Source organism: Rattus rattus, chromosome 10, assembly GCF_011064425.1.
Source record: "Rattus rattus isolate New Zealand chromosome 10, Rrattus_CSIRO_v1, whole genome shotgun sequence".
NCBI lineage: Eukaryota > Metazoa > Chordata > Mammalia > Rodentia > Muridae > Rattus > Rattus rattus.
Genome location: NC_046163.1, coordinates 43,369,462 through 43,386,125, shown reverse-complemented (window position 1 = coordinate 43,386,125; position 16,664 = coordinate 43,369,462). Strand labels below are relative to the sequence as shown.

The 16,664-nt window shown below is 44.8% G+C and overlaps 1 protein-coding gene across 1 annotated transcript in view; it reads right to left on the bottom strand.

The window, feature by feature from the left end:
• Selp (selectin P) overlaps positions 1-16,664 on the bottom strand; it is a 34,905-nt gene that overhangs the window by 960 nt on the left and 17,281 nt on the right. Inside the window, exons 7-15 of the mRNA XM_032915269.1 lie at positions 15,972-16,157; positions 13,366-13,551; positions 10,030-10,215; positions 7,132-7,317; positions 5,833-6,042; positions 4,623-4,808; positions 3,708-3,827; positions 1,593-1,623; positions 388-443 (exon numbers count right to left, since the gene is read on the bottom strand). Coding sequence (XP_032771160.1) covers positions 389-443; positions 1,593-1,623; positions 3,708-3,827; positions 4,623-4,808; positions 5,833-6,042; positions 7,132-7,317; positions 10,030-10,215; positions 13,366-13,551; positions 15,972-16,157 — 1,346 coding nt within the window. The 3' untranslated portion in view covers position 388. The remainder of the gene's footprint in view (positions 1-387; positions 444-1,592; positions 1,624-3,707; positions 3,828-4,622; positions 4,809-5,832; positions 6,043-7,131; positions 7,318-10,029; positions 10,216-13,365; positions 13,552-15,971; positions 16,158-16,664) is intronic.

Below are 16,664 nucleotides of genomic sequence, written 5' to 3'. Positions count from 1 at the left end.
CTGTGTCCCGGCAGGAAAGGGGGCTTTTGACTACACTGCTTGAAAAGATGGTTTCGGGTGATTTCTGTTCGGGTAGTACAGGGTAGTTTGAGGCGAGCCCACACTGTCAACATCACTTCGTTGGCAGCAGTGGGATCTCTCACGCCCTGGAACAAGTTCTATGCTGCTAGAACCTCTCCTCTGGGCGGGAATGGAAATCCTGGGATAAATTCTATTGTCCCCACTTGGTCACACGTGCTTGTCGCCAAGGTAGTTTTATCATGGCTTAACATTTTAATACATGCTTAAAATCCGATACATATGATATAAAGAAAATTCAAGACTGATATTCTTGCCCTCTCACCTACTGTTCTATTTTCTTCAGAGCTATCCTCATGGGGAACTCACCTTAAGGGGTTGGGTCATATGCAGTGTTCGTGAAAACTCCGTATGTTCCTAGGTGGCTGAGGAACAGAAACAAAAGATGATCTGCGATGAAATAAAAGCTAGTCCTCCTAACAGCCAGCACACGGTATATTTAGAAACAACAGATTGACCCCTACCCTGGAATTCTATTTTAAAAATAAAAGCAAATGGGAAAGCAAGAAGTTTCAGGGTGGCACTCAGAGCTCCGGGTAATTTGATTTGCACTTGACACTCACACTTTTTCCCAGGGCTAGGAAGGGAACCCAGAGTCTCATGCATGCTGGACGAGTGCTTTACCATCAAGCCATGTCCGCAGCCCTACCTACCCACACTATTGTTTTCTGTGCAGGAAACCCGATTTAGCCTGTAAGGGATTGCAGACCCTTCTTGATAAGAAGACAGAGTTACAAAGTTCTGAGCATTGCTAAGAGCCTTGCTTGAGCGAAGGTTTTGACAGAATTATAGTACTGCCCTCTAGGGATAGTTTTTGGATTTTCATGCTGAAGGTGAGGACTGACCTGCAGTAGAAAGAGGTCAGAAATGTTACAGACACCAAAACAAGATACAAAAGGATTGCCCTAAATCCTGTGCTGCTTTGAACAGCACTATTCAGGCTCCAGGACTGCCTGGACCTTAATGGTCTCACATAGAAACCCTAAGTGGGTTTTTCATCTTTTAAGATGTCCTTGCTCTGTGAATTGCACCGACACAGTATTTTCCCAGGAGACAATCCACTGTCTCTTCCTGAGCCACAGAGATGAACAAACTTCCAGTGGTCTCCAAACATTTACTAGTGTAGCACCCGGGTTTCAGCATGGAGTTTCTATTGTAAATCACTTGCTACTGTATTTCTTTTTCACAGTACAATGAGGGTATCTATTGATTCTTTTTAACCAGTAAGGCAGTGAAGTGTGCACACACGCCAAGCAAGCCCTCAGAGAAAGACCTATTAGTGAAAAGCAGGGATGGGGTGGGGGTGAGGGTGGGGGTGGTGACTCAGGAGCCTGAAAAATGCCTGTGTGTCGATTTTTAAAACACTATGTTTAGCTGGCATATATGAACCACATGCTTTTCCTCAGGACAGGAAAGATGTGGAAGAAGGTTTATTATGGAGAGGAGGAAGGGGCACACATGCTCCCTCTGACATAGCAAGTTAGAAAGACATACTGAGAAAATTTCCAGCTTACCTGTGAGGGTTCAGGGGGCATTTTCCATCATCTGAAATAAAAAGAGAAGAAAAGAAAACAGTGAGGTGAGAGGTCACCACTGCCAGAAAGGATCGAGGAAAGCTAGGAGACTCATTTTCACAAACGTTTGTTATATGCAGAGTGCGAGGAACTACCTGACCTGAAGGGTGGGCGAGACTTGTTTTAGGCTGAATGAGAATACTGTAATATTTAAATACAAACTCCTCTTGCCTTTTTTTTTCCTTTTTAACTTTCTACAAAACCAAACCAAACCACTCACTACCTTGACCTTGTGTCTCGGAGGTCTCCAGCCTTGGTCCATGGGAGCTCTCTATTGCTGATTTGGGTTTTTAGTCCCTTGGTCCTCACCTGGTGTGCTAGCTTTCTAAATCAGCCCATGACAGCACTACAGAGGACGCTGTGATTTTTCCCCTCTCCCGTAATGTAGGAGTCTCCTGTCTTAATCCAAACAACAGAGTCTGATAGTGAAATCTTTAGCCATGGCTACAGCACTGGCCTCTAACTTGACAATAGACTATTTTAACACTGGAAACTAAATTGGGATGAGCCCAGAAGATGCCACCCTCCCCCCTCCCCTCCCACAACTCCTCATAGATTTATTTATTGTTGGAGCTTTAGAGCAATGGGAGGCTACCAGAAGTGCCCAGGAGTGTTGTAGAAACACAGTCCGTGCAATGGTGGCTGTGTGTGGAGAGTGATAAGAGGAGGGGCGCAGGACATTGCCAGCTGTGAGCAATTGAGATTAGCTATTGGACCGCCTCAGTGGAATGGGAGGATCGGGCTAATTTAGCACAGCCTGGTCCAGTTATCTGGGTTTGCGCATCAGCTGGTTCTCAGTGCCCTACTTACTTTCTGCAAGGAAGGACAGTAAGAGCCTCATTAGTTTATAGAGAAATGTTTGTGACGCCAGGAAGCCCGTGGGCAGGCCACACATCACAGCGCAGCAGATTGAGAAAAGATGTTCTCAAGTCTAAGAACCAAGCATTTTTTTTTCTTTCATGCCCGGCCTAAGCTCTCTTTCTGACAGCAGGCTGGTGAAATGTCCCCGGTAGAGTCTTCCTCCGTTTGGTCATTCTCACGCCTATAGCTTCACCAGCCCCACAATTTGCAAAGAGAATAATTAAGTAAGTTTTCAGGACTCCACTGAAGCAGCGACTTCTTAGGACTCAGCCTTTCCTCCCGACTGGTCTGTGAGTGCAGTAGATTCAGACACTCTCTAAACACACTGAGTGTCTCTCTCACTCTCTTCTGTCTAGCACTCTCCTGGGTTTCTTGTGCAACTTTCTCTGCTAGAACTCCATTTCACCTCCCCAGCTGGGCCAGGTCCCTTAACTGCGGAGCTAAGCTTGAGAAATCCTTTACGATGCATCAGTCTGATCTAAGGACCATTCGTGATGTTCTGGCAATATCTGTGCTATGGTTTTGTTCTTACAGACTTAGCACCCATCGGTGTGCATACTGTTGAAGTTATCTGTCTCTCCTACAGGACTGTACCTTCCCCCACCTCAGGTACATCCACTATCTGTTCAGCTGTCTGAAAGGCTGGTTTGCAAATGGCTGGCACATGGGGTGAGCGAGGGAAAGGAGCACAGCGTGTTTCCAGTTAACTTAGGTGACTCCGGAAGCCCTCAGATGCTCCAACAGAATTTTAAGAGAAGGCTTTGGAAAAATTATATAATGACTGGTGCCACAGCACTGGCTTAGTATGCAAAAGGTACACATACACATGCACACATACACACACATACACACATACAACACACACATACACCCAGATACATACACATATATGCACATACACACACATACACACATATACATACACACACACTCACACACACACACACTCACACAGTGACACAGAGACAGAGTCAGAGACAGAGACAGAGACAGAAAGACAGAGAGACAGAAAAACCCAGTATTTCTATATTTTCATACATTCCTACAGGTGATTCTGATAGTCAGAGCTTGAGATCATAAACATCCATTTTATTTTCTTTAACAAACTGTTTCTAAACAGAGACTACTGACTTTCTCACTTCACTCCAAAATCTTTGTCAAAAAAGAAGAAGGTTCCTTTTTGCTTTTACTCACCTTTCTTTCTGAGACGCTTTCTTAGCAGAGCCAGTAGCGTCCCGCCCACTGCCAGGCCTGTTGTAGAAGCCAAGGCGCCACCCAAGTAAGTCAGAGCTTCCTGGATCGTCAGCGTCCCTGCTAACAGAAAAAACACACGTGCAAGGCGTGAGTGTGGTGTGCACGGAGCAGGCGTCCGTCCTGAGTGGGCCAAGGACTGGGAGAGGGCTGCCAGCAGGATCCTCCAAGGCCGATAAGCTTGTAGGAAAGGTCTCAAAGTCAGAAATCCACTGCACCAGAACAGAAAGCAGGGCCCAATTGCTTGACTAATTGCGTGGATTAATTTAGGTCTAAAATTGTAATTTCTAAAGTAGACAAGGTAAAGATCCCCTGAAAGGGATTCATTAGCAGATACCAAATTACAAAAAGCCTGTGTATGGTATTTGGGTGAACAAAATACATGTTTGAGTAATTTCTCTTTCTCAGTCAAAGATGTGGATTTGTAATAAAAATGTGTCTCAATGGCTAAGGAAAGTGAGGAGATGCGGGGTCTCAGAAGTGAGGGGTAAACGGATGGAATACAATTAAAAGTGGAGATGTTTTCAGAGGTAGATGGTAAATAAAGGTCAGAGATAAGAAACCAGGAGTCTGTGTGAAAATCCTTGGTTAACTTATTTTGAAGTGTCCATGTGTGTTAAGTAGAGGCTATAAGAAGTGGGGAAATTAATATCACAAGTCTAAGCAATGACAAGGAACGTGGAGATCCACACAGGCACCGGCTTTGTCCCTAGGGCTCCGTATAATGTCAAGGGACCCTTTGTGGCTCATGCAAGGGGAGCCAGCAAAGGGAAGGAAATCTACCATGAGACAAGTGCGAGAAAGAAAGAGGAGTCTTCCAAATCAAGCAATCTTCTAGACCATGTCAAAACCCTGTACCTTGGCAGGTTGGCATGGCATCTGACCAGTGACCGTCCTCTTGGCAGGTTGTCCTGGCAGAGCCATTCAGTGACTGCCCCTCTGGACAGTGGAAGGCACAGGTTGATCCGTAGCTAAAGTTTCCCCAGGGGTTGGAACAGTTCATCGCGACTGCTGTGTCCATGTGCAATTCCAAGCATTTGACGGCTGTGAGGGGAGAATGAAGAATGCGTGAAAAACCGATGTGCTGAAGGGAGGATTGTGGCTTGCTTTGAACTCGACTGGAATTGTCAATCAATGGAGTAGATGAGAAGTGTCATGATGGAGGTCAGTCACACGCACGAGTCATGCATAGCAGCTCTTAAAATAGTACCTCTCCAAAGCATCCACTGAAATAATACTAGCCAGAGAACAAGGATGACCCGTGGCGTTATATAATAAATACACGAAATGCACTGGTCTTGCCTCCAAACAGTCTCTTTACAAAATTTGCCCTTCAGAAACACCACTGAATCTGTTTCTATGTGTTACTATCGAGTAACCGGCTATGCTAGCGTGTGACTAATTAAATACTTATTTAGCGTTCCGCACAGCTGGACACTAGAAGTTTGGAAGGAGACACCACGATTCTCTTTAAGCCATTCTTTCAAAAGACACGTTGATTATTCTCTGTAAATTGTGACCAGCAAATGAACCTTAGGAAATCTGATTTAATTCAAATTAAATGTTATAGAGCACTCATGACATTTGTAAAGTCCAACGCCATGCTTGGTGGGAGATAGCAAGACGAAGGAGATTGGGGACCCCATGCTTTGTGAATGGCGTGGTAGGTCCTTAAGAAATGCCACTCGGGGCATACATCTTAGGTCCGGTCATGACGAAAACACTGAAGGATTATACTGTCACCTAATTAATAACGTTGCAATTTATACTTCGCGGTTCATTGAGCTGGTTTTACATCTACACACTTTCAGCTCTAATATATGGAGACATCAGTACCAGGGCACTTGGCAGGGGTTGGCAGGGGTTGGGGGAAGGGCAATGTTGAAGCAGCTGCTACACGTTGCTTTGACTTGGGATTGCTGTGGATTTCAGAGAGGGGTGGGTGCTTGCAGTGGTTGTCAGGGCTGGGCAGAATTTAAACAGGCACCATCACTAACTCAAGGAAGATACTTACCCAGAGTCCCTAGCCCCTCCTACTTACCCAGAGTCCCCCGCCCCTCCTACTTACCTCTGCACGCGGGCGTCACTGCTGTCCATTGTCCTGAAGCCCCGCAGCGGAGAGAGTTGGCTCCTCTGAGCGTAAATCCAGTTTTGCACCCAAAGTAACAAGTGGTGTTCGGACCAAAGCTTTCCAGGTGGTGTCGACAGGACATTGTGCCCTGTCCAGGAGTAGTGAGGGCGGGGCATCGAACCGATGGGACAGGAAGTGATGTTACACCTGTCATGAGAAAAATAATTTAAAATATTCAGTTCATTAAGTTTGTGGGCAAAAGGATGGTACCTGAATTAATACTGTCATGAAATAGCTGCCCCTCACTTCTCCTGTAATGAGATATCTCTGTCAATTTATACAAGGAAGCTCTGAAAATCTATTAATCTCAGGTTCGGAAAATGAGATGAGGGAAATTCTTTAAGGGCCGGAAAGATGGCTTGCTGGGTGAAAGCACTTGTTTTGAAAGCAAGAGGACCTCAGCAAAATGCACAACATACGTATAGCAGCCAAGGATGACCAAGTGTGTACCTAAAACCCCGGTGTTTACAGTCAGAGAAAGCTAGAGTCTGGGGACTTGGTGACCAGTCATCCTAGCCAAAAAGGTGAGCTTCCGGCACAGCGAGAGACCTCATTTCAGAAAATAAGTTGGGAAATGAGTAACAGAGGAAGACACCCGCTGGCTTCCTCTGGCCTCTGCATGTGTGCACACAGACACTCATACCTGCTCACACATGTGTGCACACACCACATGCAAATAAAAAGTAGCATTAAAAAGAGCCCTTGAGAAGCCATTGTCCTGACTGTAAGAAGAAGCAGGCAGTCATTACTAATAGTCTTTAAAAGGTGTCAGCAGGAGAGCTGCCCCAGAGATCTAGCCACTCAACAGAAAGCCACACTAAACATGGGCAAATGCTCCCAGCTTGGTTGGGAGATGTATTATTTCTTGGCCATAAACCTTCAATGTGACAGGACTGCAGATGCTTGATCTCTCTGCATCTTGATTCCTTGTTTGAAGCGGCTGGGCCCCTAACTGCCACCCAGCCTTGTCAGCAGTGACGGACAAAGTGCCACCCTGTTCAACAGAGACCTTGGAGATAAATAGGCTTAGAAGACATGAACGAAATCTTCTTCGTAAAAATCGGGGCATCTTTTATTCCTGGACAGAAAAGTCCTGTGGAATCCTGGAAGGTCCTTAAAACCTACGACTGTGCTGACCACACTAAGAGTGTAATTTGTACTTGTCACAGAGAGGAGCTTCGTGTTACCACTGTGGGGAAAATGCCTCCCAGCGCAACTTCCCGGGTATGTCATTACCTTTGCAGGTTGGTGGCGGCGCTGACCATCTTCCAGACACTGTGCACTCCACATTTTGAGATCCCAGGAGCTCAAACTCCTCGTTGCAGAAGAAGTGACAGGTGGAGCCAACATTGAATTCTCCGTGAACATGAGAGCAATCCAAGCTGCCTTGTTCTGGGGCAAAGATTTCTGGGCACTTGATGGCTGGAGGATCAAATGAGAAAGTTCCACAAAGCTTATTCACCTAATAGTTGACAAATAGTTACTGGCTACTGCCTGTATCTTATCTCGGGCATTTCTAGCTGATGCTGCATTTGCCTTGACTCTTCGTTCACAGTGACCCCCGTTTCTGTCCGTTACTAAATCCCACCCACTCCCCAGGAGGTGGGCCCAGTGCACCCTCCCTGATGCTCTTGGCAGTCACCCGCAGTCTGACTGGCTTTCCCGGAGCTCATCGACATATGAGGGGCATCAGGGGCTGAATTCAGTGGCCAGACATGATCTCCAGAGGGACAGTGAGTGAGGAACCTTGTCAATGATGAGGACAGCAATGGTATGTGTCAGGGAAGTGATCTACAGGTGGGGACAGGAGGGACACAGCAACTGGACATAAGCAATCCAGATCACAGGCAGCATCATGAAAATTAGAAGTGTCTAAGTCATTGCTAGGCTGATGGGGAAGATCTCATGTCCTCTGAGGGCTAAGGGCAGGAGGAGACAGGACAACATAGGCAGATCCCAAGTCCCAAGGGGCCCAGAGAACCCGTGTCATTCCCATAATGGAAATACTTGTAGAAACACAGCCCTCTCTCATCAAATGGAAATCCTGCTGCATAATGAAAAGAAAAGCAGTTGGTCACTTCTGAAAAAATAGTGCATGATAACCAGGGTTCCAAGGCAGAATTAGGGGCCAAATTGTTAAAGCTTAGTTGGAAAATGAAAAGGAATCACTTTCCTAAATATACCATATAAATGTTGATAATGAATCAAGAGCAGAGATACACGTATCTTTAAAGTTAGGATGAGAGAAGCTTGACCAGACTGAGGACCATTTGTTAGAGGCGCTATTCATGGGTGGATTTGGGGCTCACGGGGAGGGGGAGGAGGCACATGCTTCCTCCTGAGGAGAAAAGAGGACTGGGAAAGAATAAAGGGAAGTGGCTGTGAGATCACAGGGTTAGCAACCAAACTGGCTACATAAAAGATTTAAATGTTTAATGGAATATATAAATGAATGTGACCATTTTTGCCCATAAAATACACTCTGGAGAATATAGCGAATGAACAAGTTACTAGGACGAATGAAATAAAAGGTGAGCGATAAATAAACAGGCAGCAAACACAGGTGTAAACTCTCCTCACATGGCTTTGGTTCCTTAGGGCCTGTAGTATATCTTTTTGACAGCAGGTGGTAGTGTTGTAGTGTTTGTGCCCTTTAGTATAGCATCTTGGGATAGCAATGTAGGGACGAATGAATAATATTTTAGCTGTCTTTCCCACAATTTTAACACATTTTAAATGCTCTCGTCTGATCACTGGTCACAGTTCTAAGGCCTGCTTCAGAATTTACCCCTGCGTCTGTGCCTGGATCCAGGACTTAGAATCCCTGCCACTAGGTGGCAGTGTGGTTCTCTGGAAACATCCTGTGTTCAGCCATTCTGCCCATCTTGCAATGTGCCTATTGACAGTCATTCTCTTAATGCCCCGTTTTTGTCACCTTTCAGAAGGAGATAACAATAGCTTCTTTAGAAGTGGTTTGTGTAGCCTGAATAAGAAAATCTATGCGAAGTGTTTCTCTCATTATTACTAATTCTGACTACATTGAATGCTAAATAGGAAGTGACCCCTTTGACACCAAACAGGAACCATAGATTAACCAACAGAGCGCACTTCTGTTTTAGAGCATACAATATGTTTGTACCATATGCGATACATTGTGGCTGCTGGGTACTACCAGGAAACTAAAGACGGGAGGCCCACCCTGTTTTTGAGGGTTCCAGCAGTTCACACTGTCAGCATGTTGCACTTGAGTGAGTGTTACCTCGTTAGCTTCAGTTCAACTGGTGCTTGGTACATAGTCAGTTCAACTGGTGCTTGTTACATAGTCATTTGGATTCCATTTACTATGCCAGGCCACATAAAGATTGAGGATGGATTGAGGAGATGATTCTGGGGGTAAAGGACCTGCCAGGCAAGCCTGAGGACCTAGATCAGAGGAGCCATGAACACACATCTATAATAGCATATATTGGCTGGCAGCATAGCATGTGGGCTGGGTTCATGAGAGACCATGTGTCTTAAAGAATGCAGTGATTGAAGTCTCCACACACACACACACACACACACACACACACACACACACACACACGATGGAGTAGGCAGCGCTTCTGCTCCCATTGAGTGTAAAGCCCATAAAGAGGTAGAAAGAAAAGCAAGAGCTAGAGAAGTTTAGACCACACCCATTCCCAAATAAGCTACTACTCTGAGACGTAATGGGGTGGGTAAAGGTTGGTGTAGAAGCAGATGGATGGAGAGTGTGATAGAAAGAGAGCAAGAGTGCTTAGAAGAAAATAAGTGCTTCAGTGAATAGCTGAGTGCCATCGTTTGTGAATGGTGATGCCCTCGGACCATGTCACCTCAGAAGCCTGTGCTTCCTTCTCATCTACAGCCTGGGGATAAGGCTGACTTCCCTTGCTACTCTGGAATGCTGATCTCATGTCCTGTGACGATGCGAAAGCATTGTTAAGTGTGAAGTGCTTTACTCAGTTTTTTCCAAGGCTATTCAGAAAGAGAGAGATTTTTTGGTCTAGATCCTCATGCCTGTTCTTGACTCAGGCACAGCTTCACCTCTGTGTGGGTCTTTCCTCTCTGATGGTATCTGAAAAGTCACAAGAAAGGACAGACCCACGTGCCTACCTTCACACGTTGGAGGGCTGCCTGTCCAGTGTCCAGATGGAGAACAGTCCAATCTTTCTGGTCCAGATAGATAAAATCCTTCGTCACACATGAACTGGCATGTGGATTTGTAGCTGGAATGCCCGAGAGGCTGGATACACGTCATGGTTCCATTCTCAGGGCTGAGCAAAGGGGTGCAGGAGACAGCTGCCGTGAAGAGGGACAAAGCAGGAGAGGGGAGCTTGTGTTAGAGCCTGGCATTTCAAACCCATCCCTCTCTCTCTCTCTCTCTCTCTCTCTCTCTCTCTCTCTCTCTCTCTCTCTCTCTCTTCTCTCTCTCTCTCTCTCTCTCTCTCTCTCTCTCTCTGTGTGTGTGTGTGTGGTGTGTGCGTGACACTGCATGTGACTGCTTTATGCCTTTCTCTGCATTTAGTTAAAGGTGATCATTTTGTTTGCATTTCTGGCTTTCTCTCCTTAAGACACCAGGGAGCAGGGAGCTGGGTGACTGCTACAGCCTACGGTTGACTGTCATTCTGAGACCTCACCCACTCAGGGTTTCAGAAGCGATTCTGAAAGGACTTGCTGCCCCTTAGAGAGATAGTAGCGTGGTTCATGTTGGTGCCCCTAGACCTCAGGGAAAGTTGCTCCCTTGATGTCTTCTTGAGAAATAAACCGGATGCTGTTTCCAGCAAACAATGCCCAAGAACTTAGAGGTGAAAGTGGGGGTGATTTTTTCCCCTTTCCCCAGCAAGTGGTGAGAGAATCTGGGTCTACATCTTAGCTTATGTTGTGCACAGTGATCCTATGCAAAGTTGGCTGATTTATTTTCAATGTATGAAAATGGTAACTCTTGCCTCATAGTTCTTTTTAGCTATATAGCAAGTCACTTAAGCCATGCCCGAAGATTAAATGTAAAAGGGAATAAAATGCATGCGTATTTCATTGGTTGACTGTATATGCCAATTTCCACCCCTTCCCAGAAAGCTCAACCCTACAGCACCAGGCATAAATGACCCACCAAAGTCAATTTCCAGTAAAAATGAAATCAGGTCTCACAGTTATTTGGCAGCATATATAGGCACGAGTGTGAGGTGCTTGGAGACTGACTTGGATGGGCACTGGCACTTTGTGACTTTGGGCAAGTCACTTCACCTCTCTGAATCTCAATATCTTAAAATGACTTAGTCAGATGAAGAGTGAATAGATTCTCAGTGCCAACATCAGTAGCTGTCAAGACTGACCTCTCTCGATTCACTGAGCAACGAAGGCCAGATGAATCGTGCTGACACTTGGAAGGGAAGGACTAAGGGTAAACAAGGTCTCAGGGACTTCTTTGCTCCTTGTCTTGGTTATGCAGTGTATGGCTTTAAATTAGAGGAAGTGGGACAGCAGCCCTAGGTCAGATAACTCAACAGCTTAAAGTTTTAAGGTGCTGTCTGTACCTTTCTTGTTTTGTTTTGTTTTTTCGGAGCTGGGGACCGAACCCAGGGCCTTGCGCTTCCTAGGCAAGCACTCTACCACTGAGCTAAATCCCCAACCCGTCTGTACCTTTCTTGTCTCTTCCTTTCATACCCTCCCTAGCAACACTCTTCTGAATCTATCAACTTGTACAGAGACTGAGACACTGTCTGCCACTTGCAAAGTCTTCCTGTGTTGTGTGTGTGTGTGTGTGTGTGTGTGTGTGTGTGTGTGTGTTGTGTGATGGGGAGGGCTGTAAGCTGGAAATGCAAAGGGGAAAAGGGTGTGGGTCCTTGGTTTGGTGAAGTCATGGTGGAGTCATTTCCAACTCTCCTGTGACTTTGCAAGGATGAGTGTAGAGGGCTGTGGGGACAGCGACAAGGGAAATTATCTGATAACACTCTCTCCCTCGGAAGTGTCACAATAGCTTGTGGATTTCAGGCCTTGTGGCACCTTCCTGCCTTAACCACATGTGGGTATTTCACTTGATGTGCACCCAGTAAGAAGAGGAGAAAGTTCCCTCAGAGTAAACAAAGGGCTAAAAGCAGAAGGGAACTGGAAGGTCACAGGAAGCTGGGGTGAGTGGCAACCCCCTGGCTGTGAACACCCATGGGCAGGACTGTGGAGCAATGGGTAGCTTTCCTGGAAGGGTCTGATCCCTCCGATAGCCTTGCTGAGGAATTCAGAGCAATTCTTCAGAGCTGTCTAGATTTCAGTGGAGTAAGGATAAGAGTGAGGGACAAGCCCGAGGCTCACTGTGTTTATGGACACCCAGTTCTTCATTCCCAACCCAACTCTAGAACTTGACTTAGGTTCTGAAGCATGGCATGAAGGATATCCTACTGTGCTGTTGATCAACTAACTAGTTATTCATACATGAAATGTTTGCTTTACAATGGCGTGTGTGTGTGTGTGTGTGTGTGTGTGTGTAGTGTGTGTGTGGTGTGTGTGTGTGTGTGTGTGTACCCTTGTGTGACCTGAATAGCAAGTATTTCCCTCTTCATGGAAAACGTGACCTGCTTGCTTTTACTCAGATATTTGAAAGCCCATACAAAGTAAAATAATACAGAAATATTTCATATTGAACATATGAAGTATGCTGATAAACTGAATATACACGATAAAAATACTATTACAAAAATATTGGGTGAGAATATATCAGAAGCACTTCATCCTAGAATGCTAGAAATATTTACTTTGGCTGGTTGATATTTAAGAGGATATTTTAATTTCTGTTTTCTTATCTATTTGTAGTTTTTTTTGAAATAAGAAATCTTGTTTTGTTAAAACTGTTTGTCATACATCTGGCTAAAGCTATTAGGTACACCGAAAGAGAAAGAAATATGAAAATATGAAAATCACACATTCGTAAAGTCAGTGACTAGAACAGCTCTGCCTCACACAGGATGTTATGGTGCCCCCAGGACATGCTGGCTTCCTAACACTAAGTCTAACACAGATACACATTGTCTAATGAGGCTACACCTGGCTTTCTTTCGAGAATGCTTTATCTATCCTCCAGTTCACAGCATGTATTCTCCCCAGTGCTCCCAGACTAAGTATGTTTCTCCAGTGTTACACAGAGAACGCTTACTACTAGATTCTGTAATTCTACCTTTCTCATTCCTCCGGGGCATACCACTTGTGATAGGAGCCTGCAAGTCCTGGTGTAGACTCTGGTTAAGACAATGCCTAGGTCATCACATTCTAGTATCCATTGCCAAATATCCTGACACTCACTATATTTGCTTAGTCTCTGATAGCATTTGTTTCTGGGGATCTTGGGGGTAGAGGATGAAGGAGTTAGTGACAGATAGCACTCATGAACTCACTAAATATTCTTTAAGAATGTTGCCTCCAACTTACCGCTGAGAAGAATAGGAGTGAATACATTCTTACCTTGACATTCAGGAGGGGCCTCACTCCAGTGTCCAGTAGCCAAGCATCTTATCACACTTGCTCCCACCAAGAGTGAGCCTTCATCACAGGAAAAGCTGCAGGTTGACTGGTACCTCAAGGTCCCGAAGGGGTCCAAGCAGCTCACCTGGGCTTTACTTGGGACCGGAAACTCCTGACATTGCAACGCTAAGGGGCGAGGAAGGCAGGGCGTAAGAGAAGAGTCCTAGAGAAGTGTTGTTGACCTTGACCTCAGCCCTGTTCATGTCTGGTTCGGTGTCTTTGCATTTGTATCTTCATACTGTCTTCACCAGCCCTCATCTCGAACTGTTCATGGCCTCAGGCTGAACTCCGCTCTCACTAACAGTAAGTCCTCTTTCCCTCCACTCTACCATTTGACTCTCTGCCTCCATGATTTTATTGCTTTAAATAGCATATATAGGTAGGATCATAGATTACTTGATTTCTAGATGACTCAGTTCACTGAACATTATCTTTAAGGATTCACGAGTTGGGCTTGTTTAACTTGGAAGTTAAATAGGTGGACATTTAATGTCAATGTTGCTCGATGGATTTTTACAAGGAAAAATGTTTGGACCAGTGTTGGCCGAGTCAGGGTAGGAAAGTTTAGTAGTGTGTACCAACAGATCTTAAGCTATCATTTCTTGGACTCAAACATCTCCAAAAAGCCTAAAACCAAGATGCATAACAAAAATCAACTCACAGATTTTTGTCAAGATGTTGTAAGAACAAAACAACCATAAATGGGGCTGAAAGGAAATTGTGGATTCACAAAAGGAATACTTATGGCTCTTAAATTTTATGTGTTTTACTTGCAAAAGATTTTGGAGGTGTATGTCTATGTAACATTCAGTGGAAAAGCAGAATAAAAATTATGGTACTGGTCAAACTGATTTTTCTTTTATAGAACAGTGTTAGCATACAAAGTGATGGGTTTCATTATGATATTGTATATGTACACACACACACACACACACATATTCACACAGCCACATATGATTGTACCTTATTCATTTTCTTTCCCATTGTCCTAGCTGGTCCTTCTCCTATACTACAATCTTTAAATATATAAGATAGTCCTATATGGAGGAAACACACTTGTTTTCTATTTTTTCACACCTAAAATATGAATAATAGCTTTCACTCTCTCTTGGCATCAGACTGTCTGAGATTACAGGAACTGCTCAGTAAACCTTGGCCTCCAGCCCAGAAGCATCTGCAGAGGCACTGGCAGACACCGGAGGTTGTGCAGCGGCTGTAGACACTGGCTGTTGGTGACAATTGGTGTAGAAACAGTAGCAAGGACTATAAAAGGAGACTTCGATTCGAGATGCTTAAGAAAATATCCAACTATCCGTTCTGGATTACTTGATATTTACTTGTCTGAAGACGCTGGAGCGATTCCTTGGGATCTTTTTAAAGAGTGTCTCAGGGCTTAGCATGTCTATGTCTCCTAGACAATACACACCAGCACATTTAATCATCACCACTCTTTCACCGCCACAAGGCACGATTTTATTGCCTTAAACAACGTATGTAGGTAGAATCATAGATTACTTGATTTTGGAAGATCACTGTCTTTATAGTCTATCTATATTGGAGCCTATGTTGGAATTCCTTCTCTAAAGTTGAATAGTATTCTATTATATATGGATACCATATTTTCTTTATCTACTCATCTGCTGATGTTCACTTTCTTCCACATTTTATTATTTGAATAGTGCTACTATGGAACTGAATAGACGCATATCTCTTCAAGTACTTGTAAGTCTCTGGAGAACCAACAGAACCCTCAATTCAGAATGAGGGCGCCCACAGATCTGGGATTCACACAGTTGTTGAAGAGCACCAGTAAATGGCGACCTAGGATGCTGTCGTGCACTTCTGGAACTTGGTTCTGTCAAAGAAGGCAATCCCAGTGACCTCCTTGCGACTCAGTTTCTATCTTAGAGCAAAACATCGAAAACACAGAATACTAAAAGAGGGTCCCTTTGTCACATGAGACCGCAGACTTAAGACTTATAAAGAAACTGTTTCATCATGGCATGCTTCATGTTTATAAAGTTGACAGCAGAGTCAACTTTAAAACCTGTTGACTCTCCACTATTGGTGACACAGTAAGTAAAGTTTTACTAGTGTCTCATTTTAAGAGAAGTCACAGAACCCAGAGAGCCTAAAAGCTTGCTAACAAGAACAAGAACAAGAACAAGAACAAGAACAAGAACAAGAACAAGAACAAGAACAAGAACAAGAACAAGAACAAACCAGAGAACTAGGCCTTGTCCGTTCCTCTTCTACCATCTCCTTCTGTTCCTCACTCATCACCCTTTTCCTCAGTGTTGATCTCCTTAGCCCACTCCTGGCGCGTGAGGCAGAGCATGTCTCGCCTTAACTATGCTGTCCTGAACACTGCACTTAAAAGATGCTTTGCCCACTGTTTGATCCTAGGCACTAGACACAAAGAGCCCAGCATATCTCAGGCTGTCTGTGAATGAATGTCTGACAGATAAGCGAATGGTAGTGTCAAGTGTGCATAGTGCCTGAGAGGCTCCAAGGAATGGCTGAGGAATGATTCGATATCGCAGTACCTTCACACACTGGGGCTGGGGCCGTCCACTGCCCCAAGTCAGCACAATGAATGGCATCATTTCCCATCAGCACGAATCCCTCTGTGCAACGAAAAGTGCAGCTGCTGTTGTACCCAAATGCTCCTGTGGATGGGAAGCAGTCCATGCTCCCATGGAGGGGGCTCTCCAGCGGTTCACATGCAATGGCTGAAGGGGAAATGGCAGATACGAAGTCTTTTTTAGAAGAGTCTCCTGCAAGATCCTGCCCATATCGTCACACAATCAAAACCTTAAATCTTTCTTTGTCGAAAAGGAAAACTACCCTTCCTATGTCCCCCTTTGCCTGCCCTTCTTCAGATCGCAGTTTTAATGTTATTTTCCCTCAGAAGGCATCCCTGTCCTCCCTAACTGAGGGGTAGAGACTCCTGTGTGGGCTCTCCCAGACCCTGCACTGTGCTGTTTATGCATTGATGTAATTTTTCCCTTTTAGACCAGTCTCTTTGATGCTGTAGTAGTCACTCAAAACTGTATCTTGGAGCCCAGTACTCTGGTAAGGTCTGGGTGCTCATTAAATGTTTATTGGATTCTAAAAGAACAGATATAGAAAAAGTGGGCTTATGAGGAAGCAGATGAAATGGTGTGGCTTTGTTGTACATGCCATGACCTAGTGCTGTATGATGAGTCCCTAGAACACAGGATGCTAGTCAGACATTG